The sequence below is a fragment of the Notothenia rossii genome (assembly GCF_949606895.1).
Source record: "Notothenia rossii genome assembly, chromosome: 1".
In the NCBI taxonomy this organism is placed as follows: Eukaryota; Metazoa; Chordata; class Actinopteri; order Perciformes; family Nototheniidae; genus Notothenia; species Notothenia rossii.
The window spans coordinates 17,258,674-17,285,383 of NC_136912.1; the positions used below are offsets into that span (position 1 = coordinate 17,258,674).

At 39.1% G+C, this 26,710-nt stretch overlaps 1 protein-coding gene across 4 annotated transcripts; it reads left to right on the forward strand.

Annotated features, from left to right (window-relative positions):
- glb1 (galactosidase, beta 1) lies at positions 1-26,237 on the forward strand. 4 transcript variants are annotated; one of them, XM_079678443.1, is made up of 17 exons: positions 1-94; positions 11,485-11,563; positions 12,180-12,349; positions 13,621-13,771; positions 14,519-14,579; positions 19,854-19,948; positions 20,067-20,247; positions 22,611-22,666; positions 22,744-22,865; positions 23,079-23,119; positions 23,232-23,344; positions 23,485-23,559; positions 23,663-23,752; positions 24,032-24,145; positions 24,512-24,643; positions 24,866-25,099; positions 25,622-26,237. In XM_079678443.1, exons 1-17 carry the CDS (start codon positions 12-14, stop codon positions 25,874-25,876), a joined length of 2,052 nt encoding a protein of 683 aa, XP_079534569.1. In that variant the 5' UTR covers positions 1-11; the 3' UTR covers positions 25,877-26,237. The 4 variants fall into 4 exon arrangements, with proteins under 4 accessions (XP_079534569.1, XP_079534570.1, XP_079534571.1 ...); XM_079678444.1 differs by lacking the exon at positions 1-94 and adding an exon at positions 7,820-7,879; XM_079678445.1 differs by lacking the exon at positions 1-94 and adding an exon at positions 10,543-10,606.
- Positions 26,238-26,710: the final 473 nt, after the last annotated feature.

Genomic DNA, 26,710 nt, shown 5'->3' on the forward strand with positions numbered 1-26,710 from the left:
ACCTTACTTGGATGCAAAAGATCAAGAAGAACAGGCAGGTCGTCACCAAGCACCACCGGATAGGGAGGCGATCAGCCACTCCAACATTCCGAAGGTAACTATGGCCCCTCACTTTAAGATAAACATCTGCTGTGGGATAAGGTTTTTCATCGCCATGTACACAGCAAATAGGCACAGTGTCAATCGTATTTAAATCATGTGGAGAAATGAACTGTCTGTGAACAAGTGTCTGGCTGCTGTCACTGTCAATCAGGGCCTTTAACTCACAGCCATTGACTTCCACCATGGTCTCTCTCCGTGGCTGTTGTTGCTCATTCTTTGGCTCCCGGTCACCTCTGGGCATATAGGACATCTGGGTCAATTTGACAGGATTTTTGGGACAAACAGGTCAAGTGTGTCCCTCTTCACAACACACATAACAAATTAGTCTCTTGTAGGGTTTAACATTTGAGTTCACCTCTGTTGGTTTCTCCCTTATAGGAGCCTTACCCCATGTTGAGTCCAACCTCTGTGTTGACCGAGACACAGCTTGCCCTTTGGGGTCCTTAGACGTCTTGGCAGGCAGTGAAGCTCCATGGCTGCTTCTTCTGCTTGGCAGTGACAAACACATGAGCCAGGTCAGCTGCGGTTTTAGGGTTGTGCTCCCTAATCCAAACCTGTAGCTCTGGGGAAAGCACATACAATTATTTTGGGCTCTCCTGTGGTTCAACCTCATTAATGCGAAACCTTTGTCTGTAGGTTTCTGGATTTATGTCATTTTCTAAGAATAGCTCTTTTTACTTCCTCATAGTCTAGAGCATCATCAACATCCATATGAACATATGCACTTCTGGCTTTACCAGGTAATAATGGAATAAGCTTGAAAGTCCAATCTTCCGTTGGCCATCTGCATGCTGCTGCAATTCTCTCAAAAGTAACGAGAACATGTTCAATATCATCAAAATCGGTTAACGGTTGAAGCCTTGAGTTTTTAAATGCACTGCTGAAAAGCTGTCATGATGAGGAACTCCAAATAATGTCTGGTGAGGACGGTTCATTTCCTCTAAGCCCATCACATTAGCCCCGAGTATTAGCCTTACCAGAAAGTTGCTCCAAGGTTGGAGATGTGTGGGCCTGCACCTCTGATTGAAGCAGATTAAATTGATGACACAACGCTCTAAACTGCTGCTCTTGCTGTGCTGTCTCCACAGCTATTTGGGCGTCTCGTGCCTGCTGCTGATCCATATGTGCTCGTAGAATATTGGCCAGGTCATTGACGGGGTGCTCCATAGGCTCATCAATTTCTGCGGACCCGGCTTCAGCTACTTCTACTTCTGAATCAGACGTATGTTCCTCCAGCTAAGGCTGCTGCCCTCGTGTGACCATGTTTCCTTCTCTTCCTCTCGCTCTCCCCAGCATGTTTGGGAAAAACGGAGAGAGTGAAGTTTAAAAAAAATCCAAAAATATCTCTTCTGCAACTCCTACTGCTGATCCCACCACTGCCACCATAAGTGAAGGACCAGGGTACGCAAACATCAGGAATGCAGGTTAAGGTGCAAAAATAAGGATTTTATTTACCCAATATATGTACAGTTGGGTAATAAAATCAATCAGGTTTAAACCTTTTTAGGTGTAGATATAAACAGACACAATCTAGCATTTAATGCATAAACAAAACATCACAAAAATGGGTGACATCCTGTGTTCTCTTCTGCCCAAGAGCAACTCACACATACCCCCCCTTCATCTTCTTCTTTTCTTTAATGGCGAATCGCTTCCACTTGGAGCCTATATCGCCACCTACTGTTGAGTTATTAAATGCTCATATTAAATCCTTGTCCTCAGACCAGCTTTCAATTTCCGTAATGGCTTCCTGAATCTTAGCTACAATATATTTTACATTTCTGCCCCTTTTCCAAATAGCTCCATCATCTGCAAAAAGTGACTTACCAATATCAGATCCTACTTGTGTATATATCATTGATCATGATAGAAAATAAAAGAGGACTGATGACACTCCCCTGGGGGGTTCCATTTTCAACTTCATGCCTTCGAGGATATGACTTGCCAACTCGGACTCTGATGGCACGGCCAAACAAAAAATCCATAATCCAATTATATACATTACCTCCCAGACCCATAATGTCCAGTTTTATTAATAATCCTTCCACATCATATCGTAAGCTTTTTCCACATCAAAGAATACAGCTACAACACACTCCTTGTTCGCTTGGGCTTACCCCCCCCTTCTTCTTCTTTTCTTTAATGGCGAATCGCTTCCACTTGGAGCATATATCGCCACCTACTGTTGAGTTATTACATGTTCATACTAAATCCTTGTCCTCAGACCAGTGCTTTTGAGGAATTTGAAGATCAGCTTGTTTGCTTCATTTCTTGATTTACTTTCATATATTGCCTTGAAATCCATGTCCTTGATGGTGAGTTGTTCCAGTGCAGTTTTCAGAATGAATCTTTGTCTGTTATAATCCGGGCAGCTAAAAAATACATGATGTATTGTCTCTGGTTGTTGGCAACCATCAAAATTGCCATTTGGATGTTTTCCAATCAGATGCAGTGATGAGTTTAGTCCAGAGTGTCCCAATTTTATCCTGCTGTTAATGCTCTGTTCTCTTCTACTACTCCCCCAAGTGCTTCCTGTTCCTACTTCCCTTTGTATCTGATATAAATGTCTTCTTTTAGTGTTACTGTCCCATAGTTTTTGCCATTGTTGCTTGATAACCACTTTTGTAAAAGATTTGACTTCTGCTCTACTGATGGGTACCATAATATCAATCTGGTTTGCTTTCAAACCACATTTTGCCAGTTGATCCACTACTTCATTCCCTCTAATACCCACATGCGCTGGAACCCACACAAATTGAACAACAATTCCCAGATGAACTAACCTAAACATGCTTTGTAAAATTTCATGTAAAATATCCTGACGACATTCTGAAGAGAAGTTGTTTATACTCTCCAGAGCTGCACTGGAGTCAGAGCAAATGACCACTCGCATTGGCTGTATTTCCTCTATCCACTGAAGTGCTAGAGAGATAGCCATCATCTCTACTGTATATACGGCAATGTGATCACTTGTACGCTTTCCCACTTTGACTTTTAACTCAGGAACATAAAATGCACAACTAGTTAGACCATTTTCTGGATTTTTGGATCCATCAGTAAATATTTGTATAAACTGCCCATATTGTTCATGTAGAACAGTGTTCACATAAGCCTGTACATTGAATTTGTTTTTCCTTGAATGTACCCGTTTCACTAGTGACAAATCTACTATAGGTTGAGGTAGCAACCATGGTGGAACAGCTGATAACAACACCGTCGGACTAATATTCCATTCTTTAACTTTGAATTCCTTACATATTTCCGAAACACAAAAACAAAAACTTTCTTTTTTTATTTTGTTACTTTCCCAACTTGTTTGTACAGTTTGTTTAGTAGGGTGAGTATCTTTATGACCCTGTAGATTTGCCCAGTAATTAACAATTAACTGCTTTCTCCTCAAAGAAATAGGTACTTCTCCGACCTCTACCTGAAGTGCCGACACTGGTGTAGATCTTACTGCCCCACAGCATATCCTTAGTGCTTGTGCCTGGACTCTATCTAATTTTTGAAGAGAAGAATATGCAGCTGACCCATACACTATTAGTCCGTATTCTATGGCTGATCTTATTAAGGCCGTGTATACGTTCCTCAAAGCAGCTTTATCAGCCCCCCACTTAGTGCCTGCCAAGCACCTCATAACATTTAAAACCCTTTTACATTTATCTACTACTTTATCAATGTGAGTTCTCCATGTGACTCTCTCGTCCAACCATATTCCCAGAAATGTAAATGTCTTCACTTTCTTTAGATCTTGTCCATAAAGTTTGAACCTAACCTCCTCACCTATCCTTTTCCTCGTAAAAAATAAAGTTTCAGTTTTTTCCACCGACAATCTAAACCCCCATGTCAGAGACCAGCTTTTAATTTCCGTAATGGCTTCCTGAATCTTAGCTACAATATATTTTACATTTCTGCCCCTTTTCCAAATAGCTCCATCATCTGCAAAAAGTGATTTACCAATATCAGATCCTACTTGTGTATATATATATATATATATCATTGATCATGATAGAAAATAAAAGAGGACTGATGACACTCCCCTGCGGGGTTCCATTTTCAACTTCATGCCTGCGAGAATATGACTTGCCAACTCGGACTCTGATGGCACGGCCAAACAAAAAATCCATAATCCAATTATATACATTACCTCCCAGACCCATAATGTCCAGTTTTATTAATAATCCTTCCTTCCACATCATATCGTAAGCTTTTTCCACATCAAAGAATACAGCTACAACACACTCCTTGTTCGCTTGGGCTTTCCTGACTTCAGACTCCAGGCACAGCAGTGGATCTAAAGTACTCCGCCCTCTTCTAAACCCACTCTGATAAGGAGTCATTAGTTCATTTTTCTCAATGTAGTATGTTAGCCTTTCTGTTATCATTCTTTCCATAACTTTACACAAGTGTGATGTAAGAGCTATAGGTCTACAACTGCCTGGACTGGTTGGATCTTTCCCAGGTTTCCTAATAGGAATAATGACTGACTCTTTCCATATTATTGGCAGCTTCCCTTTCTCCCAGATCTTATTGTACATCTCCAGCAGCTTTCCTAATGCAAAATCACTTAATTTGGTCAACATTATATAACATACATTATCTTTCCCAGGAGCAGTCATTTTACACTTACTTAATGCTCTTCTCAACTCTTGAATAGAGAAAGGTATATTTACAACACTCTGCGACGAATGTCTTTCTTCATATACATTAGGATGCTCATCTAACACTTCCTGCCTCCTGGTCTTACCTTCTTCTGTCAAATTTTCCGAAGAATGAACTTTGACAAAATGTTCAGCTAGAATTTCTGCCTTCTCCAAAGCACCAGTGGCAACTTCCCCTCCAATCTCTAATACTGGCAGGTTACTCTGATGTCTTATTCCCCTCATCTTCTTAATCATTCCCGATACTTTATCTAATGGTGTAGTTCTCCCAATACTTGAACAGAATCCTCTCCAACATTCCCTTTTTGCTCTTTTAACAATGTTCCTTACCTGAGCCTGTGCCTTTTTATATTCTAATAAATGATGTAATGAATGTGTCTTTCTTAGCTTTCCAAACAGCCTGATTTTGTTTCGGATTGCATCATTACAGTCTTTGTTCCACCACGGTACCATCTTAACACATTTACCAAGTTTCCCAGTTTTATTCCCAATAGTTTGATTAGCACTTTTAATTATATTTGAAGTAAATTGTTCATTTATTTCATCAATACTTTCTGCCATATCAATCTGATCCAATTCATTGTCGCACAATTTAGCAAACATCTCCCAATTTGCTTTAGAAAAAGTCCATCTCATGATACCGTCTAGCTCAACCACATGATTTATATCAAACTTGATTATAATCGGAAGATGATCACTCCCAATACTGTTATTTGCCAATACTTCCCAACTGCTACCAGAAGCTAATTGACTTGTTACAAGAGTTAGGTCGATCGCAGACTCTGTTCCATCTCTAAAATTGATCCTTGTACCTTGCCCATTATTTAAACAAACTAATTCCTTTGCCTCCATTAAATCCTCCACCACCTGTCCGTTGTAATCTGTTGATCTCCCTCCCCACATTGTATTATGTGCATTAAAATCACCACACCATATTATTTCATTTCCTTGGCAAAGACTGTCTAATTCCTCTATTTTGAGTTTATTACATGGATTATAAAAATTCAGGACACTAATTTTCCTTTTATTAATCCAAACTTCTACACCCACTATTTCTAAATCATGACTGTTCTTAAAAGTTAGCTTACTATAAGACATGACTTCTCTGATAAAGATTGCACATCCCCCTCCCTAGCCATCATTTCTATCTTGTCTTATAGCAATATATATCCCCCAATTATGAAGTCCAAATGAGTCTTCAGCCATGTTTCTTGAATACAAATAACGTCTGGTTTTTCTTTTAACTAATATATATATATATATATATATATATATATATATATATATATATATATATATATAGGTCTTGAATTCTTGTCCATTTGCAATAAGGCTTCTAGCATTCCATTGCAGAATGAGAAAAACCATTCATCTACTCACTAATCTGTGAATCATTATTGGTGGCTAGCATTTCATGTATCATTTCAACAGTTATATCCTTTATCCCAAAAAATTCACCTGCTGCCTCCACTATTGTTTTCAGTCTTGACCTCTTTTTTGTCTGTTGTAAAGCAACATTCACCACTTTTCCAATAAAGGCCACAAACTTGTACTTATTAACAATCAATGCATCCTCTCCTATCACACACTTATGTGAACACTTTGTGGAGCTTTCCTTTGCCTGTGGGAGTTTGGGAAAATCTTTTGAAGAGAACATACTTGATGCTACTTGGGATTTCCTAGCTATGTTTAGTGAAACCTTTTCTGTTGCTTCAGCATATGAGACTTTATTTTGCACTTTGTATCTCTGCACCTCCTTGGCCTTTTTCTGCACTTCACAGCCCTGATACGCAGCACTATGTTCCCCACCACAGTTACAACATTTCACCTTAGCACCTGCAGTACAACTACCATATTCATGTTCCCCGCACATGTTGGACACCTGGGCTTAGTTGCTTTGCACTTGTCTGCCACATGCCCAAACCTTTGGCACTTAAAGCCCCGCAGAGGTTTAGGGATGAATTCTCTTACTGGAAAGCTCATGCAACCGATCATTATCTTCTGTTGTATTGTTTCTTCAAACTGAAGAAGAACAGACAAACTATCCACTATCTTACCTTGGTACCTTGTAGGAAGACGCTTTACTACAGTCACTTTCCCCCCTTTAATTTCCTTCTTGAGTTCTTCTATGCCGATTTCTATGGGAACTCCACTGATAACTCCAAGTATTTTCCGATTTGCTCCAGGAACATGGCATTTAATTCGAACTTCATTCAGGGTCTTCATTTTCAGTAACTTTTCCTGTTGTCTTGCATTAATCAACTCAACCAACATCCGTCCTTTGCTCAGAAATCTTGCTTGTTTTATCGATCCAATTTCTTTGTGAATTGCTTTTGTCAGGGCCACTGGATGTAGCTTAGCTGCGGATTGCTCACCAAACTCCACAATCACTTTCCACTCTTCATTCTCAATCCTTTTCTTTACTCTCTTCAATTCATTCTGTGAATCAGATTCACTAAGACTGTCACTTGACATGTCTATCTTCTTTCTTGAAGGTTTTTTTCCTCACTTCATTCCATCCTCCTCTCCAGGACTCAAAGAAGCCATTCCACCAGCTGCTCTCAATCTCGCACTCACTTCAACGTTCACTCCTATCTCCGTCTACTCAGTCTAAGCACGTGTCCAAGGGATCAGCTGTCTCCTTCCTGGTCGGATCCAAGAGCCTGGTCATACCCCCCCTTCACCTCCACACTGCAGGAATGTATAGCACTACTGGCCAGTCCATTGTTGCATGCAGGGGGAAGAGGCTCTAAAAAGGGGAAGCTTAAATGGAGTGGCCTCTTTAAACACCCCTCAGTGTTTGAGAGGAATGGCGTAATCCAATTAGCTGAAACATCAATAAAGGCAGGTGTTTTTTATCAGCTCAGCCTTTCCTGGAATCTGAAGTCAGGAAAGCCCGGGTGAATAAGGAGTTTGTTGTAGCTGTATTCTTTGATGTGGAAAAAGCTTACGATATGATGTGGAAGGATTATTAATAAAACTGGACATTATGGCTCTGGGAGGTAACGTATATAATTGGATTATGGAATTTTTTGTTTGGCCTTGCCATTAGAGTCCGAGTTGGCAATTAATATTCTCGAAGGCATGGAGTTGAAAATGGAACCACGCAGGGGAGTGTAATTAGTCCTCTTTTGTTTTCTATCATGATAAATTATATATACTGTATACACAAGTAGGATCTGATAAGTCACTTTTTGCAGATGATTGAGCTATTTGGAAAAGGGGCAGGAATGTAAATTATATTGTAGCTAAGATTCAGGAAGCCATTACGGAAATTGACAGCTGGTCTATGACATGGGGGTTTAGATTGTTGGTGGAAAAAACTTAAACTTTATTTGTTACGAGGAAAAGGATAGGTGAGGAGGTTAGGTTAAAACTTTATGGACAAGAACTAAAGAAAGTGAAGAAATTTACATTTCTGGGAATATGGTTGGACGAGAGAGTCACATGGAGTACTCACATTGATAAAGTAGTAGATAAATGTAAAAAGGTTTTAAATGTTATGAGGTGCTTGGCTGGCACTAAGTGGGGGGCTGATAAAGTTGCTTTGAGGAACGTATGCAGCCTTAATTATATCAGTCATAGAATACGGACTAATAGTGTATGGTTCAGCTGCATACTCTTCTCTTCAAAAATTAGATAGAGTCCAGGCACAAGCACTAAGGATATGCTGTGGGGTAGTCAGATCTACACCAGTGTCGGCACTTCAGGTAGAGGTTGGATAAATACCAATGTCTTTTTTAGGAGAAAATAGTTAATTACTGGGCAAATCTACAGGGCCATAAAGATACTCACCCTATTAAACAAACTGTAAAAACAAGTTGGAAAAGTAACACAATTAAAAAAAAAAAGAAGTTTTTGTGTTTGTTTCGGAATTATGTAAGGAATTAAAAGTTAAAGAATGGAATATTAGTCCGACGGTGTTGTTATCAGCTGTTCCACCATGGTTGTTACCGCAATAGTAGATTTATCATTATTGAAACGGTTACATTCAATGAAAAATAAAATCAATGTGCAGGCTTATGTGAACACTGTTCTACATGAACAATATGGGCAGTTTATACACATATTTACTGATGGATCCAAAAATCCAGAAAATGGTCAAACTAGTTTTGCATTTTATGTTCCTGAATTAAAGGTCAAAGTGGGAAAGTGAACGAGTAATCACGTCGCAGTATACACAGTAGAGATGATGGCCATCTCAGTAGGTAGAGGAAATACAGCCAATGCGAGTGGTCATTTGCTCTGACTCCAGCGCAGCTCTGGAGAGTATAAACAGCTTCTCTTCAGAATGTCGTCAGGATATTTTACATGAAATTTTACACATCATGTTTAGGTTAGTTCATTTGGGAATTGTTGTTCCAGCGCATGTGGGTATTAGAGGAAATGAGGTAGTGGATCAACTAGCAAAATGTGGTTTGAAAGCAAACCAGATTGATATTATGGTACCCATCAGTAGAGCAGAAGTCAAATCTGTTACAAAAGTTGTTATCAAGCAACAATGGTAAAAACTATGTGACAGTAACACTAAAAGAAGACATTTATACCAGATACAAAGGGAAGTAGGAACGGTAAGCACTTGGGGGAGTAGTGGAAGAGAACAGAACATTAACAGCAGGATAAAATTGGGTCACTCTGGATTAAACTCATCACTGCATTTGATTGTAAAACATCCAACTGGCAACTGTGATGGTTGCCAACAACCAGAGACAATACATCATGTATTTTTTAGCTGCCCGGAATACAGACAAAGACTCATTCTGAAAACTGCACTGGAACAACATAACATCAAGGACATGGATATCAAGCCAATATTCGCAAGTAACTCAAGAAATGAAGTAAACAAGCTGATCTTCAAATTCCTCAAAAACACTGGTCTGAGGACAAGGATTTAACATGAACATTAAATAAATCAACAGTAGGTGGCAATATATGCTCCACGTGGGAGCGATTCGCCGAGAAGGAGAAGAAGGATGTCAAACGGAGCCAAACATACCAAAGGCCAGTGAGAAGGCTGCTAGAAAGGAAGTCATACGAGATCAGATGAAGTGCGAGAAGATTGTAATGCAGGTTTTCAGAAAAAAAGTGTGTTTCAGAGGTGGAATCTATGCCTGTTTGCGCCACAGGAAAAAAAAAAGTCCTGTAAGTCATTGACGTACTATCTCAATATATTGATGTACTATCTCAATATATTGACGTAGCTATCTCAATATATTGACGTAGCTATCTCAATATATTGACTTAGCTATCTCAATATATTGACTTAGCTATCTCAATATATTGAGTTATATATTGTTTTTTATTGAAACAATTATGTCAAATACAGAATAAGGCACATACTGTAGACATCGATGTTCATCATATAAGCAGTACAACTTTATATTAAGGTACACAAATTAACCATCAACTAGTTGTTAATTAACATTCATATTAGCAGTATATTGGCTCTTTATTAGTCATTATAAAACACTTATTAATGCCTTATTCTACATGACCATGATCTAGAAATCTGGGTTGCGGTCTGATAGTCCATTTATTAGGAACTCCCTAAACGAGTGAAATTACCCGAAAGTACTTCAGTGGCAGCCATGATAAGTGCCGTTCCAATTCTCTAGTCTAGAAGGAAAGGAGGTTTCAAACTTCCTTTATATAACCTCCTTTAATTTAGGAACCACTGGACCTCCCTCACCGAAAGGAGAGGAGAAAATGCTGCCCCAGAATGCCTTGCGGCCGCAGCATTTGCATTCACACAACAGTCGGCCGTTCACGGAAACAACCGATTATGACCGAGAAATTATATCATGAAAGTTACGGTGCTTATTAGGCTTTTTAAAACGTATGTGGTAAGTTGCCAAAGTAATTTTTTTTTTAATGATCATCAGTATTATAATCAAAAAGAGAAATATGAACGTTAGTTTTCAAATAAAGTCAACATTTCACAGTCTTTACTGAGCTGTGTGGGGTTTGTTAAACTTTTAAAAGATGTTTGAATGGTGATATACACAGTGACAGATGTTAAGGACTAACGTTTATAATAAATAAAGTATTTATTTTAAGATCTTTTCATACAATCATACGTATTGGCGTCATTTGTATTCATGTGGACCGGAGGGAGAGGACGAGCATAAGTTTCACTTTCCTTTTCATTTAAATTCCAACTTTGGTCATGAAGAATATGTTTCTCTGTTGTCCACGTTCATAAAGCATAAAACAACACCAGAGCACGGTGCAGAGTCTCTAGATGAGTTTACAGTAGTCCCTCTCCTTCTTATTATACATCCATGTTGTAGTCCGCTGTATAGAAAACTGTAGTTGCAGCAGCAGACGCACATTTATGACGTCCGCTGGCGCATCATAAACACGTCAGATAGTGAAAGTGCATTTAAAGTACTCTCCTAAATCCTTTTTAATTCTCCTCTCCTCTATCCCTTAATCCTGTGACGTTTCACACCGAGGTGAAGGGATAGACGATAGGAGCGCTGAAATTCATTTCCGGGTCACTACCGGAGGATCGAGGATTCGAGGAGTCGAGGAGGGGAAATAAGTGAAATGAGAAGGGTACCATGGCCCTTTTTAAAACGGGTTTTACAACTCAACAATACAGCATCACATGATTTCACTTCCGCAACTCATGCTGCAGTGCTAACACACAGGGAAGTAATGACCATAGCTGGATGTGTTTAAGGGAACAGCTGCTTTATTTTGTTCTTAACCCGGACAGCACGCCTCCTGTGAGGACCAACATGGCCCTGCTCGGATTTGGAAAGATACTGCTGCTACTTCTGCTTTTTGGAAATTCAGTAAGTACTTCCAAAAGCTTTTTATAGCCTGTGGTCGACATGTAAGAAGCTATGACTGCAGCCCATGACATTAAAACACATATTATACAAGTGTATAGGTCACCGAAATGCAAAACAAAGGATTGGAACGTGGCGTCAAATTCATATTTTTTTAAGTACAAAGAAATACCCGACATTCAAGAGATGTTAATGTGAGGAAACAATGTTTAGATTCCGCGAATGGTATGTTAACATCAGTTATGCTTTTAAAAATAGTTGGTTGAGTTATTGTCAGGTCAATACACAAATGTATTTCATCCAGAAGACAAAATCTTCAATATGTAAATTCCTGTACAACATACATGGTCTATATGGCTAAACAACTTTCCACATGACAACATTTTAAAAACATGTTGGTTTGTATAGACAGTTTTATTCTATTTAAGCATTGTTCAACACCTTTATTATACAGTCAAGGTTAGTATGTGTTACTGTAATGACACATCCTTAGAGTCAGCTGAGATGTCAGCCCTGCACCATAAAAACATGAATCTTTAACCAATAACCTCTTAATGGAACACAATATAAACTGAACTATGGGGATGAGTTGGGATTTAACTGATGTGTTGATCTGCAGCTCGGGGCACCTGGTTCATTCAGCGTGGATTACCAGAAGGACTGCTTCCGAAAAGATGGGGAAGAGTTTCGTTTTATATCAGGAAGCATCCATTACAGCCGGATCCCCAGAGTCTACTGGAAGGACCGACTGCTCAAGATGTACATGGCAGGACTGAATGCCATCCAGACGTACGTTTACCTGTTGTCTTGCTCTCATTATGCTTCACTCTCATTTGTTTTTTTCATTTTTAGGTTCAGCTTGTTGCTCTGATAACTTCCAGACGTCCGTGACTAAAATCCTTCATCCGGTTAAATATAGTTTAAAAAAAAAACAATTGTATAGCATTAAAGTTCAAGAAAGGATGGTTTGCGGGAAAAAAAAAACGGTCTTTTCTTCAATTCCTGTATGTTTTTAATTTCGCAATATATATCGCAGGGGGGGAAAAAAATCGCAATGTCAGTTTTTTCCAATATCGTGCAGCCCTAGTTTTAACTATTAGCCTACAAAATGTGTCACATGAGAGAGACCTGTTGACATTGGTGTTGCCTCTACAATCATTTGCATGTGATTGTGTTGCAGTCACTTAACAAAAATGTCAGCAGTCACATGCTGCAGTGTAGAGATATTTGGTAACAAGCTACAGGAAATTAATCTACACCAACTATGATCCATTCATAGTTTTAAATGATTTCCTAAAAATGGCATTTAATCTTACTGACATCACTCTTCCCAGTGTTTCATTTAGAAACAAATATCTGTACAGATAGGACACGTCTTTTTTTTGTGAAAAACCTGGTTCTATTTGTTTTATCCCAGCTTATATTGAGCTAGACTTTTTCACTTCACTCATTTCAAGATATTTAATTACACACATCATTACATTTATTGTATGTGTTTTTATGACTATCTGAGATAAAATCCTATATCGTGCCATCCCTTTATATAATGCAGGGTTGCAAAACAAAATAGGATTTGTAGTCCCTTGATGACATACAAGAAAGACAAAACTGGCTTCAATAAAGATGAACAGACCTCATAAGGTTGCTGGTATTGACAGTAAAGTGGACAGAATAAAAGTGCCTGCACTGACAGTTGTCTTTAAATGTTTACCTTTTTCTTTTGACACTGCATCACTACACCTGATAGAAAGGCTAAACTGAAAACTGAAACCCCTTATTGGTCGCATGGAATGTTATGTTATGTCGCATTCGATCAGGAGCAAGTATTTCACACTAGTGCAATTAATCAACTCACCTTACCAATTGTTCGTACAGTTCGATATGTTTGATCTTTATTTTTTATTTAACTTAACGTTATGTATTCTCTAACAAACAGTATTGATACACAGTGGAACATCCTGGTCTCTTGCATATAATTTATTAGTCAGCCAACATACAATCTGCTTAAATAACTTGAGTGTATATGCTTTCATAATACTCTTACTTCATTACCATTGAAGGTACATTCCCTGGAACTACCACGAGGAGTCTCCAGGCCAGTACAGTTTTAGTGGAGAGCGGGATATGGAGTATTTCCTTCAGCTGGCCCAAGATATTGGCTTAATGGTGATCCTTCGGCCTGGACCCTACATATGTGGAGAGTGGGACATGGTGAGTGTGGGTTATTAGTACATGTATATCTTTTCAGTTTTTGATAGCATACTGGGATAATTAAGAAAAACTGACCTTACAGTATTGAACTCTTGAAAGTTTTCATAAGAAATGGTTGTACTTTTTATATCACTACACTTATTTTACAACAATGGTTACTAGTTACAGGGCATTAGGGCATTTATAGAGTGAATTACCCAACAGTAAATAAACAAATTATAATCCTCTCCATCTTACCGTGTTTCATACAAAGGGATGATACACTATAACTTTATAAATACTTATCCCACAATTATTGTAATACATTTACAGTTCCATGAGTCCGGCTTTATTGAACGGCTGCAAAAGTTTGGACAAAATATGGCAACATACACTGCAATTAGTTTGGACTGTCAAAGTAGCGTATTAGGTTTTTTAGGGGAAAATATGAGCGTTTACAGCATGGATGAGCAGAAGCGGAGGGCGTTCTAATGCGGGATTCATTTCAATATATCTGCCAATGTTTGGTATTTAGTCTCCACTAGAAGAACTAGTCTAACCTAATCTAACCTAATAAAACTAACAAAGACCACAATAATTAGTAAAAACTAGAACCATTTTAAAACCACCCTTTGAATACATTTGAGGGTGTTTGAAACTCAAAACATAGATTCCTGGTGCAATAACACTTTAAATTCAATGTATTTATATATCCATTTCAGTTTCATCCAAACCTGCTGCCATTGTTTACATTATTCTGTCAACTAGGGAGGGCTGCCTGCCTGGCTTCTCAACAAGAAAGACATCGTGCTGCGGTCGTCAGATCCAGGTGAGAATATTTCAGAGACAAACAGGATGCAGGAAGACAAATGTTATTGGTTACTGGTTTCAGTACATACAACGATGTCATGTGTTGCACACCAGCAAGACAACATCTGCATAGCTTTAATAGCTTACCCATTTTGTATTTCTCAACTTAGTGGTATTAACACTCTAGTTCCGAGCCTCCTTCCAGTTAAATCCAGTACAGTGTAACTAGAAGTATGCTGAAACTGTAAAATAACACATATATCTAAACTCGGACAATCAGCTTTCTCTATAAAATGCTTTAAAATCTGGAACACATTTCCAACTGAAATCAAAATATTATAAAAGGTGATGTGCTGACCAAAATCTATGGAGCTAATTTCCTGCCATAACTCGACAAACAAACTAAACAGGTTTTACAAATGCCTCATGATTCACTAACAAACACAATGTGGTTTGCAAATACAAAAAACCATCTACAAACTGATGCATTTAGTTTTGCAAAGAAAAAACGTATCTATCAAACAAACACATAACATTTTTCTAATAAATCATGTTTCAGAGACAAATTCAGCATAGGTTTTACAATTACACCTTTTTTTTTTACAACTACAACACTTTTTTTTACAAGTACAAAACTTTTTCTTCTCATGGCGGAATATTACTTCCAAAAGTCACGTGACTTTTGGAAGTAATATTCCGCCGTGGCTGGCACATAATCCACGGCAGCAGGGGGCGCTACTGAGTCCATTGGGAAGGCGGGAGGTTGAGCAGAGCATGGAACAGCCCTTGCCAGCCTGATGACAGCGGTGTTTCTAGCGATCTAGGTCAGTGTTTGAACAAGGTGAATTTAGCGATCATAACGAAAACAGCCAAGACACATATTGAGCCCAGAAAATGAATGTTATTAGGAGGCTGTAAATATAATAGAGTGGCGAAGTCCCTCCCCTTCCGGGGGACCTTATTTCGGAAAAATCATGTATTGAAGTCAATGGAGAGAGAAAGATTATCTTTTGATCCAGTTTGAATTTTGCAACGAATTACACATGATGTTTGTCAATTTAAAAGATAATCTTGCAAAAAAAAAAATAATGTGTCGTAAAACTGTGAAGTAACACACTCTGGTCTTGCATACGTCAGCAACACCAAGATGGCCGTCACATTAGCACATTTCACCTCTTTCTTTCAGAATGAAGTGAAACGTATTAAAAGAGGTGAACATCACTACAAGTCTGGGCATGTTAAGAGCTGCACATACGGAAAAGGGGAGTTAGTCGGTTCCGTAAGAGCCAGCATGCGGAACCGGCTTTACAAGGTTTCGGTGAGCAACACGAGTGTAACGTTAATGTACGCGACTCTAGGATTTGTAGTCTTTCTAGTTGCGTATTTTTCATAGTCTTATATTTCAACAGTTTTAAGACAAACTGACTTTTTTGACATGGAAATGATTTTTTAAGATTGACAAACATCATATGTGTAATTAATGGCACAATTCAAACAGGATCGAAAGATAAGTTTTCTTTCTCCATTGACTTCAATACATAATTTTTCAGAAATAAGGTCCCATGGGGCGGAAGTAGATGGGCGTGACTTCGCCACTCTATAAGCCTTTGTCTAAAATGGACAACATTTTAACTAAGGAGATTTAAACTATACAGCAATTCTGCACTTTTCATTTTCCTTCCTGCTATATTCAATGAGTGATACAAATATTTGTTACCACAAGTTCTCAATAAAACTGACACTGTTGGACTCGGTACTAGTTGACTGCTACCAGAAATAAAATGAAGTACTTTACTGTGTACTTTGTAAGTAATCCTCTGTCAGAGTCCCCTCCATAGTACATAATGCATGTTTTCTGCTATCTTTAATGAATGATACAAATAAAATGTTACCATTAGTTCTTAATGAAGTTGATACTGTTTGACTTTGTATTAGCCTGCTACTTACAATACATTGAAGTACTTTTACTATGTATTTTTTGAGAAATACTCTGTCAAAGTCCCCTGCTGAGAACAAAATCAAGCCACTTCTGCTAAGTTTGATGAGGGAATTCTTTTTTGTTGCCATTAGTTCTTTGTGAGATTGATCCTGTTGGACTCAGTACTACTGAAACTACCCCCACAAGTACTATGAAGTACTTATTGTGTACTTTTCCAGTAATCCTCTGTCAATGTCCCCTCCCGACTACAAGAATGCATGTTTGTCTTTTAATAAGCGTTAAAAAACGTTTCGTCCTGAGACTGATATTGTTGGACGGAGTATTTTAAGAGGATGATAGACATGATATCAGCAATACTTCCAGTCAGTACTCCAGCAGCAGCATTTTTACACCTTGGAAAGTCTTTAGATTCTGGCCTGGATAGCTGGTCACAAATATCCTTCAGCAAAGTGACACACTCTGTCACATGGTTGCCCTCTTATTATATAATTAATCCTCTGCCGCTAGTTCGTAACTTGCAGATTCTTCAGTCTCATCAGCCTCATCCTTCCATCAGTCCCAGTCAATGCCTCAGCCTCCAGCACACTTCCAGTGTCTGAATCCATATGATATTGTCCTGATGCTGTAAGGGTGATGCCCCATGATCACAAAATGACCCCTCTAAAGTCTGAGTGCCAACTGCCAAGGACCTCATATTATGTCTGTCAGTCATTAATGTTACATCACCCATTATAACAATTTTCTTTCCTTTTGGCTCTTCTCTTAACTGAATAGCCCTGTCTTTAAGTATAACCCAATGTAAAGTCCTGCACCATTTTAAGGCTTCATAACAGGCATTTTTACTGTATGTGTTGGGAGAAATGGCACAATCAATGGCCCAGAATTGTACTTTATAAACTATTAATCTTGTGGTGCTTGAAGAAATACAGACGGGTTAAGCCGGCCAGGTTATATATATATATATATATATATATACCTTTTTTTGGAGCCCTTTTTTGCAATATTTATTAAAATGTCACTAGTTATTTAAACAAACCACTATCTGAGGATAATACAAGCAACCACAAAACACCCTTTATCTAGAGAGCCATTGAAGCCCATGAAGAATGTATCCTTCCACAAATCTTTTCAACTGCTGTATTAAAGTTGCCACGTGTTTTCAAGTTAAGGCACTATCTGTGCAGAACATTACAAATATTCTTCATTTGCAGTATTTGAAAAGTGTTCAGAAAGACTGCATCAATGATATGCTATATATATATCTATATAATATCAATATTGTTATTAACTTCAACAAAAGTCAATTTAAATAGCGGGCAAAAGTGGGTTAATTGCCATGGATGTGGTTTTTGATATAATTTACGTTCCATTTGAACTATTTAGGCAGAAAAACTTATATTGACGAAACCTTTTTTAATAATTTACTATAATTTAGAAAGGTTTTTGTGAGAAATCATTTCAAAAGTAAACTTATTTTTCATTTTATATTTCAATTTGAAATGTTTGCACACAACATTATTAATTTATACATTTTTATAAAAGATTATGAATCCATTTATTATATTGTATTTCCTTGAGGCTGGGGAAGATATCCAGCATGTGGTTCAACATGTAATACAAGTAAGCATATGTACAACATGGAAAAGTAAATAAAATAATTTTAATAGGATGTGGATTTATTTTCTCTCACCTTGTAATTACACAATCAAACAATCTATAATTTAGCTCTGACCTTCACAAAAACATTTTGTTGAATTGGACACATTTTTCGAAGCTCTATTGACAGACATGCAATGACTGGGACTGATGGAAGAATCTGAGAGGAATGAACTAGGAGCAGAGAAATAATCATATTTAAAAGACAGCAGCCCCATAAGAGGCCAACAAGAGTCACACGGGTGTGTCACTTTGCTGAAGGATATTTGTGACCAGCTATCAAGACCAGACTCTAAAGACTTTCCAAGGGGTAAAAATGCTGCTGCTGGAGTACTGACTGGAAGTATTGCTGATATCATGTCTACCATCCTCTTAAAGTACTCTGTCCAACAATTTCAGTCTCATAAGAAAGGTGTTTTAACGCTTATTCAAAATAGCAGATAAACATGCATTATTGTACTCAGGAGGGGACATTGACAGAGGATTACTCAAAAAGTACACAGTAAAAGTACTTCTTAGTACTTGTGGGACTAGTACTGAGTCCAACAGTGTCAATCTCACGAAGAACTAATGGCAACAAATATTTTTTTCCCTCATCAAACTTAGCAGAAGTGGCTTGATTTTGTTCTCAGGAGGGGACTTTGACAGAGGATTAAAAATAAAAAAACACACACTAGAAGTACTTCAATGTATTGTGATAGTAGGTATAAGAATACTGAGTCCAGCAGTTTCAATATCATTAAGAACTTATGGTAAAATGGTCTTTTTATCACTCATCAAAGATAGCAGAAAACATGCATTATACGGAGGATTACTCACAAAGTACACAGTAAATTTACTTCCTTTTATTTATGGTAGCAGTCAACTAGTACCGAGTCCAACAGTATCAGTTTTATTCAGAACTTATGGTAAAAAATGATTTGTATCACTCATTGAATACAGCAGGAAAGAAAATGAAGAGCAGCTGATTGACCGAGTGCAGAATCGCTATATAGTTTAAATCTCCTTAGATACAATGTTGTCCATTTTAGACAAAGGCTTATTATATTTACAGCCCTAATAACATTCATTTTCTGGGCTCAATATGCGTCTTGGCTGTTTTCGTTGTGATCGCTAAATTCACCTTGTTTATAATATTATCACTATAACACTGACCCAGATCGCCGGATCGCTAGAAACACCGCTGTCATCGGGCTGGCAAGGGCTGTTCCATGCTCTGCTCAACCTCCCGCCTTCCCAATGGACTCAGTAGCGCCCCCTGCTGCCGTGGAACATGTGCCGGCCACAGTGGAATATTACTGCCAAATGTCACTTTTGGCAGTAATATCCCGCCGTGAGAAGAAAAAGTTTTGTACTTGTAAAATAAAAATGATGTAGATGTAATTTGTAAAACCTGTTTAGTTTGTTTGTGGAGTTATGGCAGAAAATTAGCTCCATCCCAGAGTTGAACCCATGTTTAAGAGATTGACTTTGAATGACCCATGTCTATTGCTGCATGTGTATTTCTGCACTATGGCATGTATTGTATTCCTCCCCTTGTATTACATTGTGGTTTCATGATCCTAAAAGCTAAAAGGGTTTAAACAACTAGGAACAAAAGTTGTAATAGAACAAATCTGAAAAATCTTGTTTCCATGTCAAATGCTTTATCACTGTCTTAAATTAATTAAATAAATACAAATTCAATGTGTATTTTAGATTACATCGCGGCAGTAGATAAGTGGATGGGAAAGTTACTGCCCATGATAAAGCCATATCTCTACCAGAACGGGGGTCCTATCATCACTGTGCAGGTGAGTCCTGGGCTGATTCCTGCAGGTTTGTGTCTTTAGTTTTTGTGCATTACGTACAATTACAGTACTTCACGAATAAGTCATAACATCCCCCTCCTGCTGTGCCTGTGTCTGGTAGGTGGAGAATGAATATGGCAGTTATTTCGCCTGTGACTACAACTACATGCGTCACCTGACTAAGCTTTTCCGGTCCCACTTGGGCGAGGAGGTGGTGCTCTTCACCACAGATGGAGCTGGACTCAAATTCCTCAAGTGTGGCTCAATACAAGGCCTCTACGCCACTGTGGACTTTGGCCCAGGTCTCATCATCTCAATGCAAATTACACGAAATATTGATTGTGGTTTACATGTTCAGTTATGTGATGATACAGTATGTTGTGTATACAGTGGGGCAAAAAAGTATTTAGTCAGTCATCAATTGTGCAAGTTATCCCACTTAAAAAGATGAGAGAGGCCTGTAATTCTCATCCTAGGTATACCTCAACTATGAGAGACAAAATGAGAAAAAAAAAATCCAGAAAATCACATTGTCTGATTTTTAAAGAATCTATTTGCAAATGATGGTGGAAAATAAGTATTTGGTCAATAACAAAAGTTCATCTCAATACTTTGTTATATACCCTTTGTTGGCAATGACAGAGGTCAAAAGTTTTCTGTAAGTCTTCACAAGGTTTTCACACACTGGTATTTTGGCCCATTCCTCCATGCAGATCTCCTCTAGAGCAGTGATGTTTTGGGGCTGTCGCTGGGCAACACGGACTTTCAACTCCCTCCAAAGATTTTCTATGGGGTTGAGATCTGGAGACTGGCTAGGCCACTCCAGGACCTTGAAATGCTTCTTACGAAGCCACTCCTTTGTTGCCCGGGAGGTGTGTTTGGGATCATTGTCATGCTGAAAGACCCAGCCACGTTTCATCTTCGATACCCTTGCTGATGGAAGGAGGTTGTCCCTCAAAATCTCACGATACATGGCCCCATTTATTCTTTCCTTTACTCGGATCAGTCGTCAGATTTGTTACTTTGGTCCCAACTCTCTGCAGGTCATTGACTAGAGGCGCTTTCACACCGCAGTACTTTTCCCACAAAGGTTCATGAGAACTTAGTTCATCAGAACTCTTTAGTTCTAATGAACTAAGTACAGATCGCGTTCACACCGGAATAAATCCCTGGGGGTGGATTAGGCAAATGAAGCCGCTGACGTCACTTCTTCTGCTTTGGGTTTACTGGCAGGCCGCAAACAACTTCACGGCGTATACTGCCGCCCAAAATCCCCGGCCGGAAGTCCCCGGAGTTGGGTACTGGCTTCAGTAGAAGCTGCTGGGAGTCCCAGCAGCTTCTACTGAAGCCTTCCGAGTAAATCGCCAGAACGCCGACACCTCCTCATCTCCACCGCTCCCATGTTTTATTTTGTGTTGCCATAAGTTAGTCTCTCTGCGTTTCTGTGCTGGGCTAATGCTAATGCTACAGAACTCTCAAGTCTCACGCAATTGGCGTGAGACACACGCATTTCACTCCAGTCACACGCTCACACGCCACACCTTGTATTTCTCACGCAGAGATTTTCTCACGCAGAGATTTCTTTCCAGGGTACCGCCCACCAAGTTGCGCCTCAATTTTGTAAAAAAACTAGGCTTGTTTGAGATGCGTGCACTCCACTAGCATCCCCCCCCCCCCCCCCCCCCCCCCCCCCGTTGACATTCGCGATACAGAGGGATTCATGGGAACTTTGAGGGGAGCCAGAAGTTGGAGTACCAAACACCGCTGCCAAAATCTCACTCTGAACTCTGTTCAAAACTTGAGAGCCCTGTAATAATGCTAATGCTAATGCAAGGATAATAAAATGGTGGCTTCACAATACTTTTTTTGAGTTTTATGGGGCGTGGTTTGCAATCCGCCCAGCCAATCAGAAATATAGCTCTTTTCTCACAAGAAAGCCGCATGAGAGTCCCTGCTCTCTAGCAGGGACTGAAAAGGGGATAAAAAGGTTCTCATGAACTCATTTTAGTTCCGGCTCTTTTTGGTGTGAACGCGACATTTCAGAACTATATCGGAACTAAAGTGGGAAAAGTACTCCGCTGTGAACGCGGCTTAGGTCCCCCCGTGTGGTTCTGGGATTTTTGCTCACCGTTCTTGTGATCATTTTGACCCCACGGGGTGAGATCTTGCGTGGAGCCCCAGATCGAGGGAGATTATCAGTGGTCTTGTGTGTCTTCCATTTTCTAATAATTGCTCCCACAGTTGATTTCTTCACACCAAGCTGCTTACCTATTGCAGATTCAGTCTTCCCAGCCTGGTACAGGTCTACAATTTTGTGACCAAATACTTATTTTACACCATAATTTGCAAACAGATTCTTTAAAAATCAGACAATGTGATTTTCTGGATTTTTTTTTTTTTTTTCTCATTTTGTCTCTCATAGTTGAGGTATACCTAGGATGAAAATTACAGGCCTCTCATCTTTTTAAGTGGGAGAACTTGCACAATTGGTGGCTGACTAAATACTTTTTTCCCCACTGTAGTTGTATTTATCTTCGGATAAAATGCATTACAAACCATGGGTCATGGTTTTCTTTCCACATTGACTTAGTGTCATGTGTTGGATTAGTCAGTAGGAAATCCTACAAACACACGTGAGCTTATCTTTTTGTTTTAATCCTGTTAGGTAATGTAACGGCTGCTTTTAATGCACAGAGACACGCAGAACCTCATGGACCTTTGGCAAGTATTTTCCCTCATACGGTTTTGTGACAAAAGTGTTTCTCTCGCGCTCATAGGGTTTCCTCCTGCTTTAACAGGTGAACTCTGAGTATTACACTGGCTGGCTGGACCACTGGGGGTCTCCTCACTTTGTCGTGTCATCCGCCGTTGTGGCCAAGTCCCTCAATGAGATGCTGGCCATGGGAGCAAACGTCAACATGTGAGTCTACAGATATACAGGTTCAGACACCCTGAAGGCATTTACTATTGCACTTAAGATGTCATTATGATGGGTGACATTTTACAAATATAAATACATGTTCTTGAAGTTAGAGAATCACGAGAGGCAATGTCTTGTTCTTGCAGTTCTAAGTTATTTAAATGTCTTTGTGCCTCATTTCTGTTCATTTAACCGTAACTGCTCTCTCCTCAGGTACATGTTCATAGGAGGGACAAACTTTGGATACTGGAATGGTGAGTGAACCTTAACAGACTTTGATGTCACAAAGCTACTTGGGATTTTTGTGCTGCTAAAATGATAACGCTAAGATGAACCTCGCCCTCTGATTGCCTTTTGATATCTCAGGCGCCAACTCACCGTACGGCCCGCAGCCCCAAAGCTACGACTACGACGCCCCTCTCTCTGAAGCAGGAGACCTCACAAAGAAGTACTTTGCTATTCGTGATGTCATCAAAATGGTAAGAACATTAGGCCTCTAGTTTTGCTTTTAAAATCACTTTGATATGATACAAAACAGCTAAAGGGCTTTATTACTATTAAGAAAAGCATATAAGTTGTGCATGTCACCTGGAAGAACTTGTTTATCTTTTGACAACAGTACCGTAAGATGCCAGAGGGACCGATGCCACCTACAACTCCAAAGTATGGATATGGGACTGTTGGGATGAAAAGGGTATGTTCACTTTGTTTCTATTAACTCATCAATCAAAAATGTCTGTTCACATGATTTAAAAAATAAAATATTAATACTAAAAAGTAATCCTTTGCCTCCACAGCTCCAAACTATTTCAGATGCCTTAGAAATGCTTTCTTTCTCCGGCCCCGTCAAAAGCATTTATCCTCAGACTTTCATCGAACTGAACCAGGTATTCATGTTTGTCTGTTTTCAGTAGTGAAAAATGTATTGTTGCATTCTTTTCACCTCTTCGGATGCAGCGAGGGCGGGACGTCGGAGGAACTGCGCCGCTCATGTGTACACACACACACACACACACAAACAGGTTTAACAGCCTTAACAGCCCCAGGAAGGCAGCGGCTGTAACATTCACCAACAATATTTTGTCATATAATTGTTATTCATTCGTGGATATATATATATATATATATATATCGTGTATTTCCTTCCTCTATCTCATGTACTGTAGGCCTTTGGTTATGTGCTCTACAGGACTAAACTTCCTGTTGACTGCAACACACCCACACCACTGTCATCTCCTCTGAACGGCGTCCATGACAGAGCGTATTTGTCAGTGGACGGGGTGAGACTCATCGTTTCTTATCAGATGTTATGTGCAGGTCCAACCACATGCCTTTTCTGATCATTGCTTGTCACCAGATTAGTTCAATTTAAGGCTCAGTACTTTATTGGTACCATCAGAATATGTCCTGAGCACCATCACCATTTTAACAATTTTAGACAGGCTGATATTCTTGTACATTTTACAACATTAAACATTTGGAAACCTATAGCTGTTTTTTTTGTGTAAATGGAATTTTGTTTTGGTGATTTTTAATAGAATTAGTGGATTATATTCACTACTATAAATAATGTAATGGCTAGTCCTAACAAATGTTAGTAAACTCTGAATATTTTTTTGATATAACCATTCTGATTTATTTTTCAGGTGGCTGTGGGGATTTTTGAAAGGAACAAGGCCTTAACTGTGAATGTGACTGGGAAAGACGGCAGTCAGCTGGACATACTGGTGGAGAATATGGGCCGAATCAACTACGGAAGAGAAATCAATGACTTTAAGGTACATTTTAAAGTTACTTTGTGTGTCTTGACATATGACTGCCTGCTTTTCACAGTCACAGAGATTTACTGGATATCAGTTGCAGGTTTGCAAAAGATAAAAGACTGTTTATTTAACTGCAACCAAATTATATTTTAGATTTGAATTTGACATTTTTCTTTGACACTGTGTAGGATATCAGTGTAATATTTGTTGTAATAGTTTTTGGTCTCCCCTGCACAGGGCCTGGTGTCCAACCTGACTCTGGGGAAAGACACGCTCACTGGCTGGACGATGTACAGCCTCAGCATCGATGAAGCGGTCAGTCAGGGCCTCCTCGGTGAAACCAAACCAACAGTCTCATCTCCCCCCGCTGCTCTCTCCCTCCCCACCTTCTACGAGGGAAGCTTCATCATTCCTGACGGCATCCCGGACCTCCCCCAGGACACCTACATCAAGCTGCCCAAATGGAGGAAGGTATGTTATCCAGTTATTTTTTATTAAGTTAGAATTCAAAATGTTTGGCCATCCAAAACAAATATTAGCACAATTGTAATGGAGTATCAGAGGAAAACAAAAATATTTTTAATCCATTAAATTGAATATCTTTGTGTTGGTTACATTACATGTTTTGGGTTGGTTAAAAAGAAAAAACTAAGCAAACCTGCAGAAACTAAACAAAGCTAAAATAATTAGCCAATAGGATCAACAAATATTTCTAATAATGGTTGGTCATAGTCCTCTGATCTGTATTTGAGAACATTAACAAAACAGGTGAATACTGATTAACTCAAATTAATTAAAAAATAAGGAGAAAAGAAAAAGTGGAGAAAAGAATAAAAACAATTAATAAAATACATGCTGTTTAATCGATCTCGTCAAGACTTTCTTTAGCACAGGCCCAGATTTCATTATTCATAGTTCTAAAGTATTGTCTGTGGTTTTTTAGTTTAATGATGACAAAGTACAGGGCATTAATAATCAGTATTTCTTTTTCAGGGGCAAGTTTGGATTAACGGCTTCAACCTGGGACGCTACTGGCCGTCTCGGGGCCCTCAGGTGACACTTTATGTTCCTGCCTCCATCCTCAGCAACGCTGTACCCAACAACGTGACTGTGCTGGAGCTGGAGGACGCCCCCTGCGGCCCCGGGCCCTGCAGCGTGGAGTTTACCGACACCCCCATCCTGAATGGCCCAGTACAGTCTGACTTCAAACAGCAGAGAAGGCTCTTCTCTAAAGATGATTTGTTGTGATAATAAGGGAAACGTACAGCCGCACTAAAAGGAAGCTATTTGCACTTTCTGCCTATTTTTTCAGCACCTTTTTTGTGAAAGAGAGTTCATTTGGGACATGTTATAAAAACTGATGAAATGGGTTTTTAGCCAAATAATTATTTCAACAATCACATAACTGTGAGCTCTCTCTTTGTATTCAAAGCCTTCTTTTCTTTTTTTGCCTATTGATAGACATCACATCAAGCTTTATTATGTAGAAGGTTTTATTTTATCGTGAAAAACACATCAGAGAAATACCATATTATCATACAACTGAGGATACATTGTGACACTGCTGACATGTACATTATCTTTGATAAATGGTTTGCATTGATTGTAATGCTGTTCAGCAAGTGTGATTTTATAATACTTCAAGGATCTCCTTTTGTATTGTGTCAGTATATTCTAGCCAGAAAATAAGATCAACATAATATATATTTGTGTCGCTATAAAGATGGAGAAAATATATTTATTTTATAATAGGGGGTCAAATTATTCACAGTAAGTTGAAAGGATTTTTCTTGAAAAGGTTGCATGTGTCCTGTAATGCCCACTTGTGGTGTCTAGAGAGAGACACACACACTATCAGTGAATCAGTATTCATAGTCTATAGCCGGCTCTGCCAGCCCTGTCTCACAGTAGGGGTTCAGCTCTATGAAGATAAAGTGATTTTTCTGGAATGAGTGACCCTAATTCTGACCCACCACACGCACACACACATACCCACACCGCACGTACACACATTTCCAATCATTAATCAGGCACTGTTGGAATCAGATCAGCGGTTCAACTTCAGTTTTATCCCCGCTCTCT